We start from the raw sequence: 24,748 nt of genomic DNA, 5'->3' as shown, positions 1-24,748 counted from the left end.
GACTGCCGACATCATGTAGATTTACAACCGGATCCCCAATATAGAACTAGGGGAGCTAGCTGTCTATCAGCATGACGTCAGCAGTTATGCCCCATTGACAGAGCAGGGCGGAAAAGAAGCCGCAGCTCCATGTCAGCGAAGAACGGTGCTGGCAACACAGGTTGGTAGGTAGCAACTATCTGCCTGTTAGGTCTTAGGCACTTTTTTTTTCTAACAAACTCCCGGATATCCCCTTTAAAATAGGACCTGTCATGTCTGATAACGCTCTTAACTTGCAGATATAGAAATAATATAAAGATAATCTGCAGGTACTTTCAGGCATACAGGCGTGGCTACAGTCAACCCTTACAGAACTGCGAGCGACAGCTATTAACATGCCCCGACACTATGACTGACAGCCGGTCCTGCAGTACATCAGTGACCGAAACTGTGCCAACATGCATGCATGATTCAATGTCGGGGGCTCTCGGAAGTAATAAAGTTAATTTTCTATGGGTATTGCAACCAGGCACCTTATTAACACTAGCAACCTGCAGATTTGAAGCGGTTTATGACGTGACAGGTTCCCTTTAAATGCTGGTGTCCCTGGTGTAAATAAAAAACAAACAAACCCAACCCATAAGGTGTGTGCACTCGCTGCGGATTCTGCTGCGGATTGATCCGCATGGATTTTGCAAAATTTGCGGGTAAATCCGCTGGTCAAAAGACCTGCAGTTTATCTGCGGATTAGCCTGCGGTTATGCCCTGCGGTTTATCACCTCTACAATGGAGGAGATGGTAAACCGCAGCGGAATCCGCAGAAAGAATTGACATTTCAATTCTTCCTGTGGATTAGAAACCGCGGAAAAATCCGCACTGTCTGCACTGCGGTTTCTATTTCCCATAGGATATTAAGGTACTGCCAAAACCGCTGCGTATCCGCAGCAGAATCCGCATGTGCACACACCCTTAGGCCAAGTTCACATGTTCAGCATTTAGTTACTTTTTCAACAACATTTAAAAATGGAGACTATATTCACGCACATGCTGAGCTGACCATATCCCTTTCCCCTTTTTATTATTTCATTTGTAAGCCAAAACCAGGAGTGGAACAATCAGAGTTAAAGTAGAATAGAAACACGTCACCACTTCTGTATTTTTCACATACTCCTGGTCTTGGTTTACAAATACTGATCGTGTGAAGGTGGCCACGGGTCCAAGTTCCATTTATGAAGTTCTGAATAGTTTAATTAAATTTGAGGGGGGGGGGGGGTTTACAGACTTCTTTTAAGGAATATTTTTTTCAGAATGAAATAGATGTATCACACAATGTAAAGAATTTTGGGTATGTAAAGATACATTTTTAACAAGGGGATAGATCATTCATTCAAACAAGTTCAGAGATACCTTTACATGGCCAGTCCATTCAGTTATTTAGAAATCAGCATTTCAATTCATATGCAAATGAGACTGTAGATCTGAAGCCTCTGTCACTCCAACTCTATTCCCAACCCAGCGCTTCCTCCACCTGCTTGATTGGCAACGCCTTTGCCTGAAGTCACACAGCACAGAGGCTGTCGGTCAAGCAGGAGGCAGTGGCGGAACTGGGCAGGGAATAGAGCTGGAGTGAAAGAGGCTTCATATCTACAAATGGCTCTTTAGCCTAATTTGCATATCAATTCAAATTCAAGAGCTGATTTCTCAGTAATGAAGGAAAGGACTGGACTTTTAAAGGTGATACTGCTGGACTTGTCTGTGAAAGATTTACAAGCACATATTGTTTGGGGGGAGAAATCCTGCTGGTAGATTCCTTTTAACTTCTTTATGACATACTAACTTCACATGACCGGATGAAAAAACAAAAACAAAAAAAACCTCATCTGACTTTTAACCCGAAAAAATGATTTTTCATCTATATGGCATCTGTTTTTCTACATTAGTAGTAGGGATGAACACAAGTGCTAGTTACTTAGGTATGCACTGAGTATCGCTGGTACTCGAGTAACATGTTCGAGTCCCCACGGTTGCATGTTTCTCGGTTGTTCGACCACCACAAAACAAGTAGGGATTGTTTGATAAATATGGGCAATCCCCTGCATGTCTTGTGGCTGTTTAACGGTCACGAAACATGCGGCTGCAGGGACTAGAACATGTCACTCGAGCAACCGCAATACTCTGTGCATACTCGAGAACTTGCACTTAGCACTAGTGTTGAGCATTCAGATACCGCAAATATCGGGTATCGGAATTCCGATACTTTTACATATCGAATACCGGAATCGGAAGTTCCCATAATGCTATGAGCCAGTTTGATTTGATTCAGCCAATGAGGAATCCTAAGAAATGTGGGCACGTCCTGTTAGGCATGTAAGCATGTTAACTAATGGCATGGCTGTGATTGGCTGCTGAAATGATGTCATGATGCACTATAAAAGCCGCCGCCATTTTGGGTTCACTCTGCTGTGAATTCAGTTAGGGACAGGACGCTGCTCTTGTGACTCTGAGGGAAAGTTAGAAATATCGATTTGCTAGATTGTGCTTTACCCAGGCTAGTTTAGCAACCCCTGTGAGAAGCTTTCTTTTGCCTTGCAGCGCTGTTCACAGCTGTCCGCAAGGTCGGTGTGAGTGCACCTCATGCTGTATTGTGTCCTGCAGCCACCTCTGGTTGTAGGCCGCTCAGCGTGCGTCACTGCCTCATACATATTTATTTTTGCTTTATTGCTGCTCATTTTTCATTAAATTCTCCTATTAGTGTGCATCCATCCGTATGCATCTACATTGGTTGCAAACACTATATAGGAGTAGACAGCGGAGCCTTTCTGCAGCCTTTCAGTTCTCTGCACTATTCACGGCTGTCTGTGTGTGAGTACAGCTCACGTTGTAGTGTGTTCTGCAGCAACTCTGGTTGTAGTCCGCTCAGCGTGTGTCACTGCCTCATACATTGTTCTTTTTTGCTGTAGTGCTGCTTGTTTTTCCTGAATTTCTCCTATTAGTGTGCTTCCATCTGTATCCAGCTAGATTGGTTGCAAACACTATATAGGAGTAGATAGAGGAGCCTATTTTCTGGCTTGTGCCCTGCAGTCCCAGCCAGATTAGTATTAGCCTATTTTTTTGAAGCCTCATCTATTGCATTGTAGGTTACCTTCCTGCATTGTAATAGCTCCAAAAAGTTTGTGATACTATCGCTTTCACATCTTTGGTCACATCCTTTTTGTTTTTTTGAAAAAAAACAAAACACGTAAATAAAGTTCACCAAACACTCCACTTGACAGTTGTGTAGGCCACATTAGCTCATATTAAAGTGTAGTCCACACACTTTAGCTGTTCAGGAATAAGCACACTAAGCCCCCCCTTTGTACTTTTCTGCCTATCTTTATCAGTCTGCCAAGATGAAGAAGGCAGGGAGTAAGGCACGTGGTCGTGGGCGTGGAGTTTCAGCAGAGAGAGGACGTGGGGATTCTGTGCCTGCTGCGGGCACCAGTGACTCAGCATCCCCCAGTTTTACCAGGGAACAGTCCAATATGCGCAGCTTTGTAGGACCTCGCCGTACCCCACTGCTGCGGGACGAACAAATTGAAGCCGTTGTCGGATGGATGGCAGCTAACGCATCGACTTCAATTACTTCCACATCCTTTCAGGGCCAGAGCACTGAAGAGCAACCATCTGTCTCTTCACCACCTGCCAAATTGCCCAGACAGTCAAGAGAGCCCTGGACAGGAGCCATCTCTACTTCTGTTCTCTGAATCTCTTGGCTTGGAAACAGGGGGCCAGTCAAGCATCATTCTAGAATGTGAAGAGGGAGTATGCAGTGATGCGCAACTGCTTTGTCCCTCTGAATTTGAAGAGGCGGGTGGGCCAGTGCCTATGGTCAGCACACCCCAGTACGCATCAGATGACGAGACTCAGGTGCCACTTTCTGGTGCGTACTGTGCTGGCGAGACTACCCAGGAGAAGCAGGTGTTTGAAGAGGGGAGTGTAGATGATGAGGTCCTTGACCCATCATGGTGTGAGGAACAGGAAGGTGGTGGGAGCAGCTCTGAGGAAGAGATTCCCCAAATGGCCAAAACAGGAGGGAGAGGGAGGGGGCAGACTTGGTTGCCTGAAGCCTCCACTTCGGCACCCGTTAGGAGCATTCCTCTTCCAAAACGGGCGCTCCCAGGACTTGCAGTGCGTGGTCCTTTTTTGACACAGTTGCAGATGACATTTGCTTTGTCAAATGCAAGCTGTGTAATCAGAAAGTCAAAAGAGGGAAAAGTGTCAGCAACCTCAATACCACAAATATGTGGAAACATGTGCGGACCAAGCACGTGGTGGAGTTACAAAGACACACTGAAGATGTAGGCCAACCTACAGCACCACCTACCACCTCTTCAGCTCGAGTTGTAGCCTCTTCCTCCAGCTCACACACAGCTGGTTCGGCTTCCTCACAGGATCGCCATGGAAGAACCTCTGGCACTGTTGTTCAGAGACCCAGTGACATTCCACCCACAGCACCACGTTCCCTGTCATCCTCACACTCCCAGGCCACTCTACAGCCATTGGTAGCACAGGCATGGGAGAAAAGGCGGCCATACTCGGCAAACCATCCCCGAGCACAGGCTCTGAATGCTGGCATTGCAAAACTACTGGCCCTTGAAATGCTCTCATTCAGGCTGGTGGAGACTGACACCTTCCGTAACTTCATGGCATTGGCAGTCTCACAATACACCATGCCCAGCCGCTTTTATTTCAGCAAGCAAGCCGTCCCTGCCCTGCAAAAGCATGTGGAGGGAAAAATTAAACATGCGCTACTAAACGCTGTCAGTAGCAAGGTCCACCTGACCACCGATGCGTGGACCAGTAACCATGGACAGGGACAATACCTTTCCCTCACTGCCCATTGGGTCAATGTTGTGGAGCCGGGTACAGATCTTTAGAGTGGCGCTGTACGTGTTCTGCCAACTCCAAGGACTGCAGGAATCCAGTATGTATACATTGACTCCTCCTCATACTCCAGTTCCTCAGAATCAGCGCTGCAGGAGCCGTCACGGTCTACCTCCACATGGACCCGTGAACGCTTACCTGTTACGACCGATATGAGCACAGCCGTGGCCAAACGTCAACAGGCTGTACTGAAATTAATTTATTTGGGGAATCGAAGCCACACAGCGCAGAAGCTCTGGAATGCCATCAAGCAGGAGAGCGACGTGTGGTTTGTGCCAGCGAATCTCCAGCCAGGCTTGGTAGTGTGTGACAATGGCTGAAATCTGGTGGCAGCTCTGGGCCTAGGCAACCTCACTCACATCCCATGTCTGGCACAGGTGCTCAACTTGGTCGTGCAGAGCTTTGAGGGACTATCCGTATCTTGATGCACTGCTGCACAAGGTCCGCATAGAGTGCGCTCACTTGCGGCGTTCCAGCATGGCAAGATCGCGCATTGCAGCGCCGATTCCGCCTTCCAGAACATCGCATCATATGTGACCTACCCACCAGGTGGAATTCAACGTTACATATGTTGGAGCGGTTGTGTGAGCAGCAGGCAGCAGTAATGGAGTACCAGCTGCATCAGGCGCAAACAAGTCGCACTGAGCGCCGGTCACACTTCACCACCACTGAGTGGGCCTCTATGAAGGACATCTGCCACGTTTTGCGTGCCTTCGATGATTCCACGACGATGGCGAGTGCAGATGATGCACTAGTCAGCATGACTGTCCCCCTTATCTGCCTGCTTCAAAAAACACTGCAAGCACTAAGGGAGGAGGTTTTGGAAGAGGTGGAGGATGAGGAGTCACAAATGCCATCTGCTTCTGGACAGTCTGCGCAACATGGTTCCTCACAAAGGCCTAGGCAGGGGACACTTTGTGAGGAGGAGGAGTCAATGGATAAGGAAGACATCTCTCCAGAGGAGGGAGGTACACAATGCTCTAGTAGTCAGTATGTAGAGCGAGGGTGGGGTGATGCAGAGCAGGCAGAGATGACGCCTCAAGCAGGGGACAGCGTTTCTTGGCCAGTTGGGAGTCTGCAGCACATGGTTGATTTCATGCTGCAGTGCCTGAGAAACGACCGCCGCATTGCACACATTCTCAACACGGCTGATTATTGGGTGTACACCCTCCTAGATCCTCGCTACCGGGACAACTTACAAAGCCTCATAACACCGTTGAAGCGGGAGCGTAAATTGCGGGAGTACCAAGACACACTGGTGCATTCCATCATGTTCTCCATTACACCCGAGAGCAGTGCTGCTAGTGCTTTACAAAGCAGCTCTGTGCGTTGAGGCATTGGAGGAAGCTCTGCACAAAGAGGGAGCAGAAGCAGCGCCTCAGCACAAGGCAAGACCAGTATAGCCAAAATGTGCCAAAGTTTTGTGTGCCCGCCACAAAGTGTCTACACCATCACAGACGGCTCCAGTCAGCAGGAGGCAACGTTTCCGTCACATGGTGACAGACTACGGGTCTTGCCCTCTCAATGTACTCCCAGACGACTCTTCCCCCTTCAAGTTTTGGGTCTCTAAGGTGGACACCTGGCCAGAGCTTAGCCAGTATGCATTGGAGGTGCTGGCTTGCCCTGCTGCTAGTGTGCTAGTGTATTATCGGAACGCATCTTTAGTGCCGCAGGTGGTGTACTAACAGACCGTTGCATGCGACTATCCTCCGATAACGTTGACCGGCTTACTTTTCTGAAAATGAACAAGGCCTGGATCTCGCCTGAATTTGCAAGTCCTCTTCCAGATTAAATAATTGGTTGGCAACAGTATCCAGGTCTCCTGTTGTGTTCATGTTTCTACCACCTGAACTGTAATCCCTGGGCTCCAACACGACCAGTTGCTGCTCAGAAGTGCCGTCTGCACAGAAAAAAACACTAGCTCCTGTGTTAGTGGGGTTCAGTAACGCCAGCTGCTCCCCTGCTGTGTGTCCGGCAATATCTCCTGCTCCCTCCACATTCAAAGTACATCAGATTTTAAACTTGCTCCAAGTAGGCCTCAGCCTACTCCATGATTGACCCTGTGCTCCAACACAGCCAGTTTTTGCTCAGAAGTGCCGTCTGCACAGAGAAAAACACTAGCTCCTGTGTTAGTGGGGTTCAGTAACGTCAGCTGCTCCCCTGCTGTGTGTCCGGCAAAGTCTCCTGCTCTGTCCACATTCACACTACTTCTGATTTTAAACTTGCTCCAATTAGGCCTCTGGCTCCACTCTGTCTCTAGTATTTACCCTGGGCTCCACAACCGCCAGTTGCTGCTCAGAAGTGCCGTCTGCACAATCGACACTTGCTCCTGTGTTACTGGGGTTCAGTAACATCAGCTGATCCCCTGCTGTGTGTCCGGCAGTTTCTCCTGCTCTGTCCACATTCCCACTAAAATGTGGACAGAGCAGGAGAAATTGCCGGACACAGAGCAGGGGATCAGCTGACGTTACTGAACCCCACTAACACAGGAGCTAGTGTTTTTCTCTATGCAGACGGCACTTCTGAACAGCAACTGGCGGTGTTGGAGCCCAGGGTAAATACTAGAAACAGCGTGGAGCCAGAGGCCTAATTGGAGCAAGTTTAAAATCAGTTGTAGTCTACAACAGATATTAATCTTGATCCAATTAGGCCTCTGGCTCCATTATGTTTGTAGTATTAACCCTGGGCTCCAAGACCGCCAGTTGCTGCTCAGAAGTGCCGTCTGCACAGTCAACATATGCTCCAGTGTTATTGGGGTTCAGTAATGTCAGCTGATCCCCAGCTGTGTGACCAGCAATTTCTCCTGCTCTGTCCACACTCACAACTACAGATTTTAAACTTGCTCCAATTAGGCCTCTGTCTCCACTCTGTTTATAGTATTTACCCTGGGTTACAGCACCGCCAACTGGTTCCCGGCAGTGGCTTTGGCACGGGTTCTCCCTCCTGCCCAGCCTGGTTCCAGCACACTAGCTGTTTCCGGGTAGTGTCAACGTCACTTTGCCACCAATACTTTGTCCTGTCGTGTTGCGGTCGGGTTAGCCGACTCTATGGTGCCTGCAGTTTAGGTGCTTCCTATGTGGGCTGTGGGATCTGGCAATAAAGGCTGGTTCCGTAGTGCCAATAGGACAAGCACCCCCTGTAGGACTGTGGGTTTTGGTAACTGCGGCCGGCTCGCGGCCTTGCAACTTTGTTTTTCATTGGTACTTTCTGCTACCCATCCGGGTTCCAGTACCGTCAGCTGCTTTGGCTTAGGTGCCTCCATCTCGGTATCCGAGTACCAGCAACGTCTGCCGGTCCTTGGTAGTGCTTTCTAGCACAGGTACCTCCTGCTTAGTAACCGGGTTCCAGTACCATCATCTGGTCCTCGGTAGTGCCATTGGCTCTTGTTCCTTCTGCTACCCATCCGGGTTCCAGCACCGTCAGCTGGTCCTTGGTAGTTCCATTGGCTCTTGTAGCTTCTGCTACCCATCCGGGTTCCAGCACAGTCAGCTGGTTTTCGGCAGTGTCTTTGGCACGGGTTCTCCCTTCTGCCCAGCCTGGTTCCAGCACGCCAGCTGTTTCCGGGTAGTGTCAACGTCACTTTGCCACCAATACGTTGTCCTGTTGTGTTGCGGTCGGGTTAGCCGACTATGGTGCCTGCAGTTTAGGTGCTTCCTATGTGGGCTGCGGGATCTGGCAATAACGGCTGGTTACGTAGTGCCAATAGGACAAGCACCCCCTGTAGGACTGTGGGTTTCGGTAACTGCGGCCGGCTCGCGGCCTTGCAACTTTGTCTTTTTCATGGGTACCTTCTGCTACCCATCCGGGTTCCAGTACCGTCAGCTGGTCCTCGGTAGTGCCATTGGCTCTTGTTCCTTCTGCTGCCCCTCCGGGTTTGAGCACCGTCAGCTGGTTCTCAGCAGTGCCTTTGGCTTAGGTGCCTCCATCTCGGTATCCGAGTTCCAGCAACGTCTGCTGGTCCTTGGTAGTGCTTTCTAGCACAGGTACCTCCTGCTTAGTAACCGGGTTCCAGTACCATCAGCTGGTCCTAGGTAGTTCCATTGGCTCTTGTTCCTTTTGCTACCCATCCGGGGTCCAGTACCGTCAACTGGTTCTCGGCAGTTTCTCAGCCTTCTTGTACCTTCTGCTACATTTCCAAGTTCAAACTTTTTGAAATGGTTTTTGGTAATCACTCTGGATCTCCCCGACAACGACCCTGAAGACCACCCCAAAGAAGACCCTGTAGAAGATGACCAAGAGGACAAAGAACATGAAGACAACCACCAAGATACAGAACAACAAGAGACAGAAGACCAAAAAGCAGAAGACCAAAAGATATCTAAATTATAAGCAGAATACGACTAAGCTGTGTATGGAGGCGAGTCCGTTCCTCCTTGTGGTGCCCCTGGAAAATGCCTGCTGCTGCAGGCCAAACTGAACGCGGACAAATCCTGTTGTAAATCTTTTGTGACAGGCAGAACGGCTAATGTAATCTTCAAACTTTTATAGATAACTACAGGAATGCCTGTCATAAATAAGAATATGATGAAGAAGAATAGGAAGAAGATGAAGTAGAATATGAAGATGAAGAATGTAAAAAAAAAAAAAGAATAATAGGAAGAAGGTGAAGAAGAAGATGAATAAGGTGAAGAAGTTGATGAAAAAGATGCTGCTGCTGCGGATCATGAAGGAGAAGGTGTGGGAGAAGTAAAAAAAGAAGGTGAAGAGCATGGAAGTAGTGAAACATACATATCTGACAAAATATAAAAAAGGTTAACATAGTCAATATCTTTGTAACTCCGAACGTCTTAAAAAAAAAAAATTCCTGCTATTCCATTTGATTGGCCTAAACCTCTATGCCTTTAATGTCTCCTCCACCTCCCCCAATACATTCTACATTATTATTAGTTGTTTTTCCTCATATAGAATTAACCTACAAGGAAAGTAAGGGTTTATTTTAATTCCGATATTTCTGTCCCATTGACTTGCATTGGTTTCCGGTATCGGAATCGGCGATATCCGATACTTTTTGGGTATCGGTCCGATACGATATTTCACGATATCGGAAGGTATCGCTCAACACTACTCAGCACTAATCACCAATAAATAAAATTTAAGAGACCAAAAATAGTTTCCTACATTAAGAATTACAATGTAGTCATAAAAATCAAACGCTATAAAAAAATGATCTGTATAAGAAATGATTTTTTTTTTGTTGCGCACCAATAGACTTGAGCATGTTACAATTCTTGTCACGTGAACATTTGGTCCTTGTAAAAACAACATGTCCATGGGATGTCAGTTCTTCCAAGTATGAAACGGTTTTGACACCAAAGCCCAAAAGTACTAGCTGCATTACTTTTACCTTGCTTAGCCCAACCTGTCAGATCTCCATGTCCTGGGTGCACAAAGCCTTCAATATCTGTCTGCAGCTCCTTGTACATATTTTCCAAGCTAAAAGGGAAAAATGGACATTTTGAGACAAATACAACAACTTGTTAACTGAAGCAGGACACAAATATCTGTCTGATGATCGTACCAAACAAAATTAGAAATACTACATTTCATTATATTACAATAATAAATCCACTGAAAATCTGCCTGAGGAGATCTCCACAAATCCTCATGTGCGGCATGTGGATTTGGATGCAGGTTTCACAGCTTTTCAATGAAGGGAATGAAATTCACGACATAATATTGATAAGCTGTGGATTTAAAAATCAGCACAGATTAATTTTGGGAATAAAAAAAACAAAACAACAAAAATTGTACAGCATGAACCATGCAGGGGGCGTGGCTTTGACTGCTCATGGCATAGGACGTGCAGTCTGAGTTCTCCCGTGCACCCTTCCTAAATCTACAGACATCTGCTGATATAAGCACATCCTGGCTAAATCTGCACTGAAGAACTGTCAAACGTTCTTTTCAGATCAACATCAGGCCCTTTTGGACTGTATTGCCAAAGAAATCAGTGTGATTCACTAGGGATTGTGCTCACAGGGCCAGAACTCACTACTGAGGCCTACCGGACCTGCCGGGCCGGTCTCTTTCAAGCCCAGATACAGACTGGAGGATCTGGGAGAAATACACCCCAGCAACCGTCCAGACTTGCATCTACGACTGAAGAAGCTCATATCTGGATTTTGTACAGCTTGGGCCCAAGACAAAGAAACATCATCCTCTGGACCCTGATCCCTCAGCGGCTCCTGCCTCCCGCCCGCACCGCGGCTCCCCTCAAGGGCCCCCCGCGGCTAAGAGAGGGGAAGAGAGGACCCCCCGCTGTTCTCCTAAGAGGCCTCCAGGACTCTGACTTCCTCAGCCCTTCTCCCCGGTAAGATCTGACGCAATCCCAAGCCCCGAAACACAGACGCATTAGTGGCGTCAGATAGGCGGCCTTCTGCGCATGCGCGGCAGCCTTGGCTGACAACCTCGAAAAGTCAGGGATAATAGCGGCACACTGGGGTCCATGTTAACAGCACCCGCAACCTCCGCTGGTTTCATCGAGCCCCACAGCCCCCGCCTGCTCATATTAAACTACTGCCACCGGCTAAACCAGCCCGCACAGAGCCCCGAGGAGGCACAGCTAACAAGACTAATCTGCAGCCACGACTAGGCTGACTGACATTCACCCAGAGCGCAGGCGCACTGACCTCCACTCACGGCTGATAACCCCGAGCGCTGTGAGACAACAGCGGCAAATCGGGGTCCAGAAACACTCCGCCCGCAGCCGCTGCAGGGCTCGGAGGCCCCCGCTCTCGCCGCCAACCCACAGAGCAGAGCCGCCTGCGGCTTAACTTGCACGGGACTGGGAAAAACACAGCGGCTGCTGACGAATCAGTCGCTGTCACAAAGCGGCTGAGTATACCTGATAGCGCGCATGCGCACATCTCCCCTGCTGTATCCCCGCTGACAGCGAGTGAACCGCTTAGAAAAGTGTTGTTTAGGCAATATAGGCGACCTGCTGGGACAACAGACATTTATTTACGCAAATAGGGCGGAACTCTGTCTCGTGCCTCTGAGTACCTGCCGGGCTGTCTCTTTTACCGGCTGGGCCGCTCTGGTTAAGAGTCTTATCTCTCATTCCAACACAAGTATGGAGGGTGCTCTGCATGAGTATCTCTCCGTAATGAGCCTATAGTGACACCAAGTGTCCATTCCTCGTAAGCTGTTCTTATTTCAAAATATGGGCAAGTAAATTATCTCCACTCGTCCAAGTTGTGTACGCAGCTACTCACGTTATTAAAAGCCTCATCATGGTTAAATCACAAAAAGAACGTGAAAAGTTAGCGAATAAGGCTATTGCAGATGAACAGAAAAAGAACACCCGTGGAGAACTTGACAAATACCTAAAGAAGAAGATTGATTCCTCCCACACACCGTTAAAACGCACCCTTAAAAAAAATCTATTTCTCTTGATAATATGGATGACTCGGATCTCAGTGAAGTTGACTGTGAATGTGACTCCACACTACAAGATGCAGCGCCTATTTCCAGGGCTTTTATGAAGAAACTAATGGCCCAGAATATGAAAACTCTTCTGGAAGAGCTATCTGGTATGCGTTCGGACTTTCAACAATTGGGGCAGAGAGTGGAGGTGCTGGAGTCCGGCACCGCAAAGACAGTTGATGCATTATCTAGTATCCAAGACCAGGTCCTTAAACAACAACACCATCTCAATATTGCTCTGTTGGCTGCAGAGGATCAGGAAAACAGGAGCAGGAGGAAAAACATTCGTTTAAGAGGCATTCCGGAATCCTTTGCACGTGAAGCCTTAGAGAAAGTAACCAGAGAAATTTTTGCCAATCTCGTAGGCCAAGAGAGAGCATCTGCAATCACAATTGAAAGAGTTCACCGAGCGCTGCGACCTAAGCCAAAAACTGATGAGCCGCCAAGAGATATCATTTGTGGCATTCTCAGCTATGTGGATACAGCAGCTATTCTGGCAAGTGCCAGAGAACAAGAAAAGATTGTGTATGAGGACTCTCAAATTCAGCTGTTCCAAGACATGGCGGCTTCCACGTCCCCTTATTTCAGCCTTAAAAGCCAAGAATTTGCCGTATAAATGGCTTTTTGTGTTTGGTCTGGCAGTCAACGCAAAGTGTAGACAGATAGTGATTCGAACCCCAGATGAAGTACCAAGTTGTTGGGAGACACTCAACATCTCTCCAATTGAGCTCCCTTCTTGGATGCCTGTGGACTCCAGCTGGAGACTTCCTCCGCTCACCAAACCACAGGAATGGTCCTTAAAGAAAAAGCAAGCTTCGCCGAAAGTCAAGAAATATGACCCCAAGAAACACCCTCCATGAAGAATCAGTCTTATGGACTTCACCTTATCTAACCTGTTCTCCCAAATTCTTTTTCTCCTTTTGATATCTATGATGTCGTGGACCATCCTTTAACTAGGCAGTTCTATTCTGTAATATCAGAAGCGTTATTCATCATTCCCATTTTTTGGTTCACAACTTGGACTACCTCGCCTATGTTTGGGTATATTAACCCCCCCCTGCGTTAGGCGAGCGAATGTATGTAAAAAGTTTGATGGTTATGCGGTTTTTCTTTTTTGTCAGGTATCTGGTTGAGACAAATTTCTCTACAAGACATGTCGAGGGGGAGTAGTCAGGTGAGTTCTGGGTCCGTCACTGTGGCTTCTTTTAACGTGAAAGAGCTTAATTCCCCTGCTAAGCGAAACCAAATCCTTACACTCTTTAAAAAACAGCACTCACAAATTGTCTTTTTCCAAGAGACTCATTTCAAAATAGGTAGAGTCCCCAACACATCCTTTTCCGCATACCCCACATGGTTCAATAGTTGTAGTACTTCCTCCTCCAAGGGCATCAGTATAGCCTTAAGGAAGGGTCCGCCTTTTTCTCTCAAGGATAGCTTAAGTGATCAAGAGGGCAGATATATTTTTGTTAAAGGGACTTTAGCTAACACAACAGTTACTTTTGCCAACTTATATGCTCCTAACAACCACCAGGTCCATTGGATTGCCAAAACTCTTGAAGTATTACACTTATTTAAGGAGGGACTATTGATTGTGGGAGGTGATCTCAATTTGACTCTCAATCCTGAATTAGACGCATCTAGCGGCTCATCACCCATCTCCCAACGTCTAAGAAGGAGTCTTCTTAACAAGTTTAATTCCCTACACCTTGTCGATCCCTGGCGTATTCTCCATCCCACAACCAAGGACTACACATTCTTTTGTCCCCCGCACTCCTCTTACCACCGAATTGACCTCCTTCTAATACAATCCCAAGCCTTGCATTTGATTAAATCTGCTGATATAGGTTCGATCAAAATTTCTGACCATGCCCCAACCTTCATCGATATCATCATTAATACCTTACCCTGCCCTGCAACATCCTGGAGATTAAATGAATCTTTATTGGACACTGCGCAGAATTATGAAAAAATAAAATCTAGCATTTCACATTATTTTGAGGAGAACGTCACAGAAGGCACTCTCACACCTAATATTTGGGAAGCGCATAAGGCTGTACTTAGAGGAGAACTTATATCTATCGGTTCTTATACCAAGAAACAGAGGGAAAAGGAGATTATGCCCCTTTTACATCAAATAAGTACCCTAGAGCGACTCAACAAAAGGTCTGGCGCACAAAGATTTCAGCTAGACCTCTCCTCCCTTCGTAGTAAGTTAAAAGACCTACTCAATGTCAATTCTGCAAAAAATGTTTTTACACTGTAAACACAGATGTTATGTCCATGGGAACAAGAGCAGTAAGCTCACTTCCCGATTGCTTAAAAATCAATTTGGAAATAAATTTATAAAACATATACATACAAATTACAATACGAGGGTGGAGAGATCGGGTGAGATTGCGGAGGCATTTAGACTTTATTATGAATCCCTTTATAATTTAGACCCACCTGAACTAATGAAAGATCCACTGTTTGTAGATGAAAGGATCCAGAAATTTTTGACCCCCCTCTCCCTTCCAAAAGTCCACCCCGAAGATTTCCCAGCTCTACTTTCCCAAATCACCCCTCAAGACATTTAAGACACTATACAATCAATGGCAAACAATAAAACTCCAGGACCAGATGGTTTCCCTTTGAGTTACTATAAGAAATTCTTGGACTTGCTCCTCCCTCAGCTAGTATCTCTCTTTAATGCATTCCTGGCAGGAGACACCCCATCTAAACAGACTCTTGAGGCTCACATCGCTGTTATCCCTAAGGAGAGGAGAGATGGCGGTTTTTGTGGTAATTATAGACCCATCTCGCTGCTTAACACGGATATAAAATTAGGGGCAAAAATCCTTGCTTCCAGAATTAGCACTGTTCTAAACTCTTTGATCCACCCTGACCAAGTTGGCTTCGTCAGGGGCAGGGAGGGTAAAGATAATGCCACAAAAATTCTCTTAGCCATTTCCTACACGAGGCGCTCGGGTTCATCCCTGACCATTCTATCAACTGATGCAGAGAAGGCCTTCGATAGAGTCAGTTGGCATTATATGGTAAGCACCTTCGGAAATTTGAATTTCCCCCTCCTTTTATTGATGCCATAATGACTCTTTACTCGGCCCTGACTGCTAGGGTTAGAGTAAATGGTCTGCTCTCTGACTCCTTCGCGACTGGAAATGGTACCAGAAAGGGATGCCCTCTCTCCCCTACCCTTTTCGTGCTAGTGATGGAGACCCTGATTCAGAAGCTAAGACAGGAAACTGAGGTTAGAGGTATTGTAACAGACCATTCCGAATTTAAGACGGCAGCCTTTGCAGATGACCTCTTACTCCTTGTCTCGAATCCTGAGACAGCTTTCCCCAGTCTCCTAACCCTGCTTGAGTTTAGAACTGTCTCTAACTTCAAGGTCAACATGGACAAATCCGAAGCCTTAAAAGTCTCGTCCCCAAAGTCAGTGGTCTCTAGACTTAAACAAATAACCCCTTTTAAATGGCCTTCTGAAAAGCTGAAATACCTTGGAGTGTTCCTAACAGATCCATCTACACTATATGAACATAATTTCCCTCCTCTGTTAGATAAATTGCAATCATTACTCAAATCATATGATTTGCCCTACACCTTTCATGGAACGGCAGGATCAATATAGTCAAATCTTATATTCTCCCTAAAATTTTCTACTCCATGAATATGATCCCCATTGCTCTCCCTGAGTCGTTCTTTTCCTTGTTAAATAAACTGATATCTAAATTCGTTTGGAGAGCTAAGAGAGCCAGACTCCCCTTCAAAATCCTCTCCTTACCTAAAAATGCTGGGGGTCTTGGCCTTCCCAATTTCAGGACATATTACCACGCAATACACATAGCCCAATGGTTAAACCTGGTAAGACCTAGACCAGACAGAAAAGTACCCAATCTTGAACTTACTCTATTAGGTAAGAAAGCGGAGATCTATCTTTGGACCTCCTCTGTACCCCCACCCTATTCAGTAGATGCCATAATGAGCAATACTCTAGCCATTAGACATAAACTTATCCCCCAATGGACTACCACAGTGCCTGTTTTTAGATAACATCCCCGTAAAAATTATCCCCTGGCTTACGGACTCGAGTTATGTAGATGTATTTGATTTGTGGGAATCCTTACCTAACCTACCTATCTCGCATCTTCTCTCCAGTCAGATTAAATGTGATGACGAGTGGCCACGAGGTGCTAAAAAAAGACCTCGTGACTTCATACAAAAATACCACATACAACATATCATCTCTAAATTCAAGTCCAAAGTCACACATAACACCGATTGGCTCTGGCTAGAGCTTCTTCTTAGGTTAAAATCCCTACCTCCAAAACTTATCTCTAAAATATATGCCAACCTTGTTTCTCCTTCCCCTCATTTTAAACCGCTTTATCTATCCTCATGGGAAACTGAACTTAACTTGTCTTTATCCCTTGCTGAGACGAAGCAGATTTTGAGTCACTCTCACGGTTTTTCCAGATGTGTTCTGCTGCAGGAAAACGCCTTTAAAATTCTATCACGCTGGTATAAAACCCCTGAAAAACTGCAGTATCTAGGCCTTTCAGAGTCCCCTCTATGTTGTAGATTTTTGAGTTTGGTGGGTCCCTTCCTCCATATCTTTTGGCAATGCCCAAGAATTGCTATTTATTGGGATGAAATATTCAAGTACATTCACCAGTTGGGTTTAATTAAAAAAAAAAATTAACTCCCCAGGAGGTTCTGTTATCACTCCCCACAAATTCCTATAATCCTAAAAACATGACTTGCTCCCTCTTTTGGTAGCTGCAGCAAAACACCTGATCTTGTTACATTGGAGACAAACGTCCCCTCCTTCTTTAGGCCTCTTTCACACTTCAGTTTTTTGCATCAGTTATAATCCGCCAAAAAGGCGGACAAGCGGATCCGTTCTCAACTGATGTGAACGGATGGCACAGGATCCGTATTCAGACGGATCCTGAAAATGAAGAAATTTAAAGGAATCGCTGGCCGGGAAAGAAAGAGAGAGAAAGAGAGAGAAAGAGAGAGAGAAAGAGAGAGAGAAAGAGAGAGAGAAAGAGAGAAAGAGAGAAAGAGAGAAAGAGAGAAAGAGAGAAAGAGAGAAAGAGAGAAAGAGAGAAAGAAAGAGAAAGAGAGAAAGAAAGAGAAAGAAAGAGAAAGAAAGAGAAAGAAAGAGAAAGAAAGAGAGAGAGAGAAAGAGAAAGAGAAAGAGAGAGAGAGAGAGAGAGAGAGAGAGAGAGAGAGAGAGAGAGAGAGAGAGAGTTTTTTTTTTGTCCGGCACCCAGAAAGAAATTCGGGTTAAATCAGTGTTTGCAGGATCCGCCAGAGAAAAAAACGTTACAAGCTCCGTTTTGAAATTTTTGAGTATGGTGACGGACAGCAACTTTTGGCGGATCCTCACAAAAAACTGATGCAACGGACACCAATCCGCCATTAATGCAAGTCAATGGGAAAAAAACGGATCCTCAAAAAAAATTTGAGGATCCGTTTTTTTTCAAAACCTGGCGGATTGTGACTGATTGTAAAAAACGGAAGTGTGAAAGAGGCCTTAGGGGAATGGATAGCTAAAGTACATGAAATCCGTAGGATGGAAGAACTGTCTAGCTGGGACTCTCATATATATGACAAGTTTTTTACTACATGGCTTCCCTGGATAAGCTCTACTTCTCAGCATACATGATTCTTGTGCTCTCCTCCCCATTAGTCTAATTACTCTCGTCTTTGGTGTTACCCCACAGCCACAATGACTGGACCCAGACTCTTAGTTTAAGTTCGCTATCTCAACCTAGCTCACACTGTACTCTCCTTTACTCGCCATGTGTCTATTCAGAATTTATGTGCCTTGATTGGGCTAACATGTCTCGGCCCTGTTAAAGGCTCCGGGTTTCGTATTTCTGTTAACCGGAGCTATTACTCTTAGATTATTCTAACATTACTAAATACCTGAAATGTTAATGTTGTTGTGTTATGTTCTTTCATGGAACTACATCTGATGCTATCCATCTCATTGAGGGTTTGGATACCCCTCTACTTCACTATCGTGATTGTTTACAGATGTGAGTACATGTTTGTTATATTTTCTGTAATTCAAAATAAAGAATTTAAATGAAAAAAAAAAATTGTACAGCATGTGGACAAGATTTGCTTAAATGTCTGCCATATTGTAGGTATTGAAATGGAGTGTTCACTACGTTCAGATGAACGTCTTTTCCTAAAGCAGTCATGTCAGGCAAATTGTCCCTGTGCAGCTCCAGCCGCTCAAAAGGCACCTGCCATTAATTGAAGCAGTGCCTCGGCCACAATGTGGACAAGGATGGTGCAAGATGCTTTTTTTTTCTCCTTAGGCTAGTGCATTTAGTTAAATAATTTTCTGTTCATAACTGACTGCACACAGAAACGCCCAGAATGCGTAAATGCACAAGAGTAATTTTTCACATGGAAAAGTTTTGTCCAATTTGCTAGTTTTAATGACAAATAGTTCCTGCGCCAGCCCACGATGCAGTAGGATACATGCTCATGGGTCCCAGTCACGCCAGTACTCCATGTTCATTTGAAAGAAACCTAACAAATACATTGCACAAAAAAATTTGACTTAATACAAAATAATGCTTTAACCCTGTAATGCAATATTAGATATACATAATTATGGTGTGTGAAGAATAGTAGAGATATAATTTTGTGTCACTCGTTTGTATGCTATTTGGCATGGGATTATAAAACCACCTTCCCATGTGCAGCTGGAACAGGACACCTAGCTCAGCAAGGGGTCAAGCCTCAAAAGGCTGTGAGTGACATCTCATATCTTGAGCCAGCTAAGCTCAAAACTAAAAGGTTTGCTTGCAAAATAGATACCATGCATTCGCCCTGTGTTGAGTCAGCTATGATTTCATAAGGAGAATATGGAATTATCGTACACACTGGATACATTTTTTGAGATCCCTGAAATGGACTGAACGAACGCCTTCCAGGGTTCTCAATCTATTCTAACATCACAGGGTGCGGAGATACATAGCTTTGCAACCTGGCTCCTACTAGTCATTCTGAGTTTGGTTTCAAAGTGTGGCAGGGGCCTGGCCGGATCCGATGGCACCAAAACCATCTTCCTGGGACCATTCATTAAGGTTTTGAAGTTTTTAGCTGCTAGAGGCAAGGGGAGGGGATTTACACTCAGCCCAGAGGGCAGTAGGGGAGTGACTCAAAGAGGATAAAGGCTAGTGTAAGGCTATGTGGCCTCTCCCTCTGTTATGCTTGCAGTTCACTTAGAAAGTGGGGGCCACATCGAGCGATGTGCTGTGAAGGAATGAGGAACCAGCTGGCAACTCATGCTCCCTGCGGTCCAGCGCAGACATGGTCTAACATTAAACTGGTAATTGACAGAATTCCTTTTTATATACATTTTTTCTCCCACCATTACTGTATTTGCATATCTGACCATTGTGTATATAGTGTATTGTCTAGTGTGCCCTTAAGGTGATTAAATATAGAATTTAACCTTGGGCTGCTTTTATCTCGATCCACACGTCCGTTTCTCGGTTTAACTTTCCATGCCACCGGGGCTGGTTTCTGGCCCGAAATAATCCAGTTAATGAACTGGGCTTATATCTAAAAAGGAACTGGTGGAAGTCCTACCGGGCTGGCAGCGCTGTTTCACTGGTGCTAGTGAAAGGGGCCTCACATGGTTGTGAGAGTATGGTGCCACGTTAGTGACTGTGTGGGCCACATCCTCTCACTCCCCGTGACTCTTTGGGCCCATGTGGGCAGGGAGTGCCTGTGTAAAACTCTACCAAGCTGACTTTACGTGTCCCCAGGGGGTGCAGAATATAACGTTGGTGCAAGTGGGGAGACCGCATTACGTGATCCTTCTGAAGCAATAGTGATGTCAGGTGGGGTGGCAAGGTGCGGGTTCATCACATGGGTATTGGCGTGTACAGGGGGCTCAGGAGCTGAGCTTCCTCCACAAGTGGCAGATCCAGGATGTATTAAATAGCCAGCATCTGTCTAACATGCAAGGCCAAAGATGAGTGCCGGCAGTTAACCATTTATACACCACTGTCAATCTCAGACAACGGTATTTAAATGGAATGCGTGCCGCTGCTTTATGTTTACCGGCTCCCAATGGCATTCATGATCTGTCAGCACGGGATAGTGCTGTCACCCTGCTCCCAGAATCCTTGCTGCATGCCATCCTCGGTGACCGAAGACCCCATTCCTCTCCTCAGATCCTTTCCTGGCGATGTGTGAAAGCGAGGCGACAGGGGCCTGACACATGGTGGAAGGAGCAGGGTGACAGCAGCACAGAGTATTTCAGGAGAGCAGTGTGCTGGTCTATGGGGGGCACCCTGTTCGGTGCCTGGGATTGTACATAGAGCGCTGTGTTATATACACCTGGATGGACCGTCTTCTTGTCTGCTCCACAGAAATCCAGGAAACATTTACATTTCTGCTGATTGGTGACCTGTTCTGATCCAGACTTTATATGCAAAGACAGTCAGTAACTTTGCAGGCCCCATAAAAATGGCAGCTCACTGTGTTCCTAGACGTCATCCTCTCTTTTCCCTTAGCAATCACCCAGAAGGGGAGGGGAGGAGTGACATCACACCCATGTCATCAGACTCTGCCCATAATTACTGCAGGGTAGTAATGTGAGCTAGTTGTACACTAGGTTTTTGTGCCAAATTTCAGTAGCTGCTCCCCCTAGTGTTAACAAGTGGAAATGCCAAACTTTTTAAAATTATTTTTCATATTTTACAAAATTAAAAACAAATGGTAATAGTTTTTAAGAAAATGTAAACAATTCTTTACATTTTTTTCAATTGCTGAAAAAAATTTTTTGGATGGCACCTTCCCTTTAAAACACTGAAGTCATCATTCATTGGCCAATTCATGTCACATGGGCACCAACAATTAGTCACAGGTGATTCTCATTTGTGATTTACCATGGGCGAGTCAAAATTCATTACCATACTAATTTAATGTAAAGGGTGCCAATACCAGTGCCACAGCAAGCCTTAGGTTTTTATACTTTTTCCTCCCATTGTTTGTTTTAAAATATTGTTTATCATTTGCCCTTTTTTTGTATAGAGCACTCGTGTTAAATACAACTGTTGTTTCACTTGATTCATTTTTTTCATGAGATATTTCACATTATGTACTTAAACTTCATGGGTGCCAATAATGATGAGCAGGTCTCTATATAGCCAAAAATGTTATCAATAAAATAATCAGCTTGTCATGCAAAAAAACAAGCCCTCACTAAGGCCGGTTTCACACTAGCGCTTTTTCAGCGCGCGCACGGCCGGGGGTAGCTCCGCCCCCGATCCGGCTCTCTGCCCGGCGTGCCCGCCCCTTCCTTGTAGCGCCGCCTCCTAGCGGACAGCGGCGCCTGCGATCGGCGCACCCTATCTTTAGCATAGGGTGCGCCGATCGTGCGCAGGCCGTGCGCTAGTTGCGCTTTGACCTGCGCTGCGCACTTTTGACGGTGCGCCGTGCGCGCCAAAATCAAACTTTTCGGATTTTGGCGCGCACGGCGCACCGTCAAAAGTGCGCAGCGCAGGTCAAAGCGCAACTAGCGCACGGCCTGCGCACGATCGGCGCACCCTATGCTAAAGATAGGGTGCGCCGATCGCAGGCGCCGCTGTCCGCTAGGAGGCGGCGCTACAAGGAAGGGGCGGGCACGCCGGGCAGAGAGCCGGCTCGGGGGCGGAGCTACCCCCGGCCGTGCGCGCGCTGAAAATGCGCTAATGTGAAACCGGCCTAAGCTCGATCATTGTAAAAATAAAAATGTTATTGATCTTGGAATATAGTGACAAACGAAAGACTTACTTGAAATTTTTTTTACTCCACTTAAAATAAATAAATACATTTTTGGAACCATGATGTAGAGTAACTTTTACCATGAAATATACGCTGTAAAAAAACAAAACACAAGAAGCCATAGCAGAACTGCATTTTTCCCTCAACTTCACCACACTTGGAATGTTGAATGGTAACATGAATGGAGTTATAAAAACTACAACTCGTACTGCAAAAAAAACAAGCAGAAATAGTGGATGGAAAAAAAAGTGCAAAAACAAAAATAGTCTACGAAGGGAAGAGGTTATTAAATTGTTAAAAATTAGAAAGCCTTGTTACCTGGGTGGTGGTGATACAGGTTTTTGAACACTGAAGCACAAACCGTGAGCTTGATTAGGACCATGGTAAGGATCCTGTCCTAAAATTACAACCTTTACCTAAAAATAGAAACAAAATATAAAATTAGTTCCTAAGGGGGGAGATAAAGAATATAAAGAAAACAAAATGCTGTCTGACTAGGAAAATTATTTTCTTTATACCAGCTTAGACCCTGCGATTGATTCTGCAGAAACTACAGGCTGCATAGTAGCCCTAATTGAGCAGATCCTGTAGTAGCAGAAGTTACACACCTGGGATATCCACTTAAGAAAAAACAAACCAAGGGATCACCACCCGGTGTTGGATATTCAACAGATTTTCCTACTAGGAAAAGTTGCTGCATAGGGTAGTTCAGTGGCTCAGTGGTTAGCAGTGTTGCTTTGCAGCAACGGGTTCAAATTCCATCAAGGACGACATTTGCAAGAAGGAGTTCGTACTGCATGTTTGCATGGGATTCCTTCCACACTCCAAACATATAATGATATTAATTTATAATGTGAAACCCAATGGAGACAGTGATGCTGATGGCTCTAAGTACAATAAATATTAGTAGCCAGCATTGTGTATGAGATTTCAGTAAAACAATGTAGTATAAATTGGCCTACGATGCAATGGTTGAAAAAACAAATTTGCAGCATTCCAGCAATGAAAGACATCACGATCTTGTGCAGATTTTGCAGCTGCGGAATGGAGACAGAAGAAAATCTGCAGCGGCCAAGTCACACGTGTGGTGTTAATATCTCTGAGCCGCAACGACCTCACAAGGTTTTAACCATTTTCTCTTTGTAAAAAGTAGTAAAACCCACTTGTGCTGGACACAGAAATTAGTTACCAGCTGCTGTGTTTGGGTGACAACAACCACCTGTTGTCAGAAGTAAAAAATAAATATATAAATATGTAATATCCAAACAGCGCTCCAAACTAATATGAGGGGAGATAAGAGAGGAAGGCGCTTGAGAACCACAATTGGACGGAGGGGGCAGTTCTTCTTTGGGACAATGAAAAGATTGGAATATGTATAAGATCACAGAAGGGCACCACTAAATAAAGAAAGCGGATCCACCAGCGGCCAGTAAGAACAGTAACTGTAAATTGTGAGAAGAAAGCTACTGACCATCAATGCAGGGATCACTGCAAAATTACAAATTTTATTGGTAATAGACAAACAAAAAGCTTATTAGCTTATTAAAAACATTTAAAAGTCAAAGAATGACTTAGACAAAGCACAAGGCTCACAATAGAGCCAAACAAGACTCCCTCCAGTGGATGGAAATATATGCAATTGGCTTTAAAATGCGCTATAACAAGCCTGCAACAATATTACATTGTCAAGGGTATACATATCTACATGGATCTTAATAGTCCTGTAGAGGAGGTAGATCTATTAGAATTAAACATCATATATAACAGGCTATGCAAATACACACAAAAAAGAGCCATATAAATGAGAGGAGCACAATGCAACCATGAAATACAAGAGGAATCAGCAACCTATATAAAATATAGCGTATAAAGTGTAGCCCAATGAGCTGATAACGCAAAGATAGGATCCTGCCTGCATAGTCCCAATGTGAAACCACTTACAAGGGGGGAGCTTGTGGAGTGCCCGACGCGTGTCGCCACCGCAAGGTGGCTTCGTCAGGGGCTGAAGAGTCGGTCTATTACACTCATATAAATATAGTAGATAATCAACAATTATAAACAGCAGCTGCGGCGACATACCTAATTAGCCGCAATGGAGGCCAGGACTTACAGACGCGCCGAGGAACTGGGAGTGATCCGTGACTCATGGTGATTTCCGGGTTTAGAGCAATGTGACGTAACACAGCCCACTGCGCATGCGCAGACAAGGATGACTCAATAACATAGTAGCTTCCAAGTGCCGAGCAGGGTAACGTCACACTATCCAATGCACAGGCGCAAACACAGAGGGTTGCCATAGTGTCAGGCAGAAAGCGTCAAGGAAGCTGTATAATGTGTGGTTATCAAATGCGCTCACAAAATTAGAGATGATGGCAGATATATTGCATTCAACACAGAGATGCCATAGTGACAGGCAATGGGCGTCAAAAAAACTAATATAACGTGTGAATATCAAATGCGCTCGCAAAGTTAATAAAGATGGCAAATATATTATACTCAATCCACAGTGCAGAAACGAGGAGAATATAACAAGCACGGTTATCTCAAATTATGTACCTAGATCGCTTGACTTAGCCGTCACATACCGTCACAACATTAAAGGACATGCAATATACCA

At 45.5% G+C, this 24,748-nt stretch overlaps 1 protein-coding gene across 2 annotated transcripts in view; it reads right to left on the bottom strand.

Annotated features, from left to right (window-relative positions):
• Positions 1–24,748, bottom strand: part of UNG (uracil DNA glycosylase) — a 55,378-nt gene that overhangs the window by 7,998 nt on the left and 22,632 nt on the right. For both annotated transcript variants that reach the window (XM_073582600.1, XM_073582599.1), the window contains 2 exons: positions 22,450–22,547; positions 10,247–10,335 (listed from right to left, as the gene is read on the bottom strand). In XM_073582600.1, the coding sequence (XP_073438701.1) occupies positions 10,247–10,335; positions 22,450–22,547 (187 nt within the window). The remainder of the gene's footprint in view (positions 1–10,246; positions 10,336–22,449; positions 22,548–24,748) is intronic.

This window comes from Dendrobates tinctorius, unplaced genomic scaffold, assembly GCF_039654945.1.
Source record: "Dendrobates tinctorius isolate UK_male_01 unplaced genomic scaffold, ASM3965494v1 ptg000073l, whole genome shotgun sequence".
NCBI lineage: Eukaryota > Metazoa > Chordata > Amphibia > Anura > Dendrobatidae > Dendrobates > Dendrobates tinctorius.
This window is presented reverse-complemented; position numbering and strand designations above follow the sequence as displayed.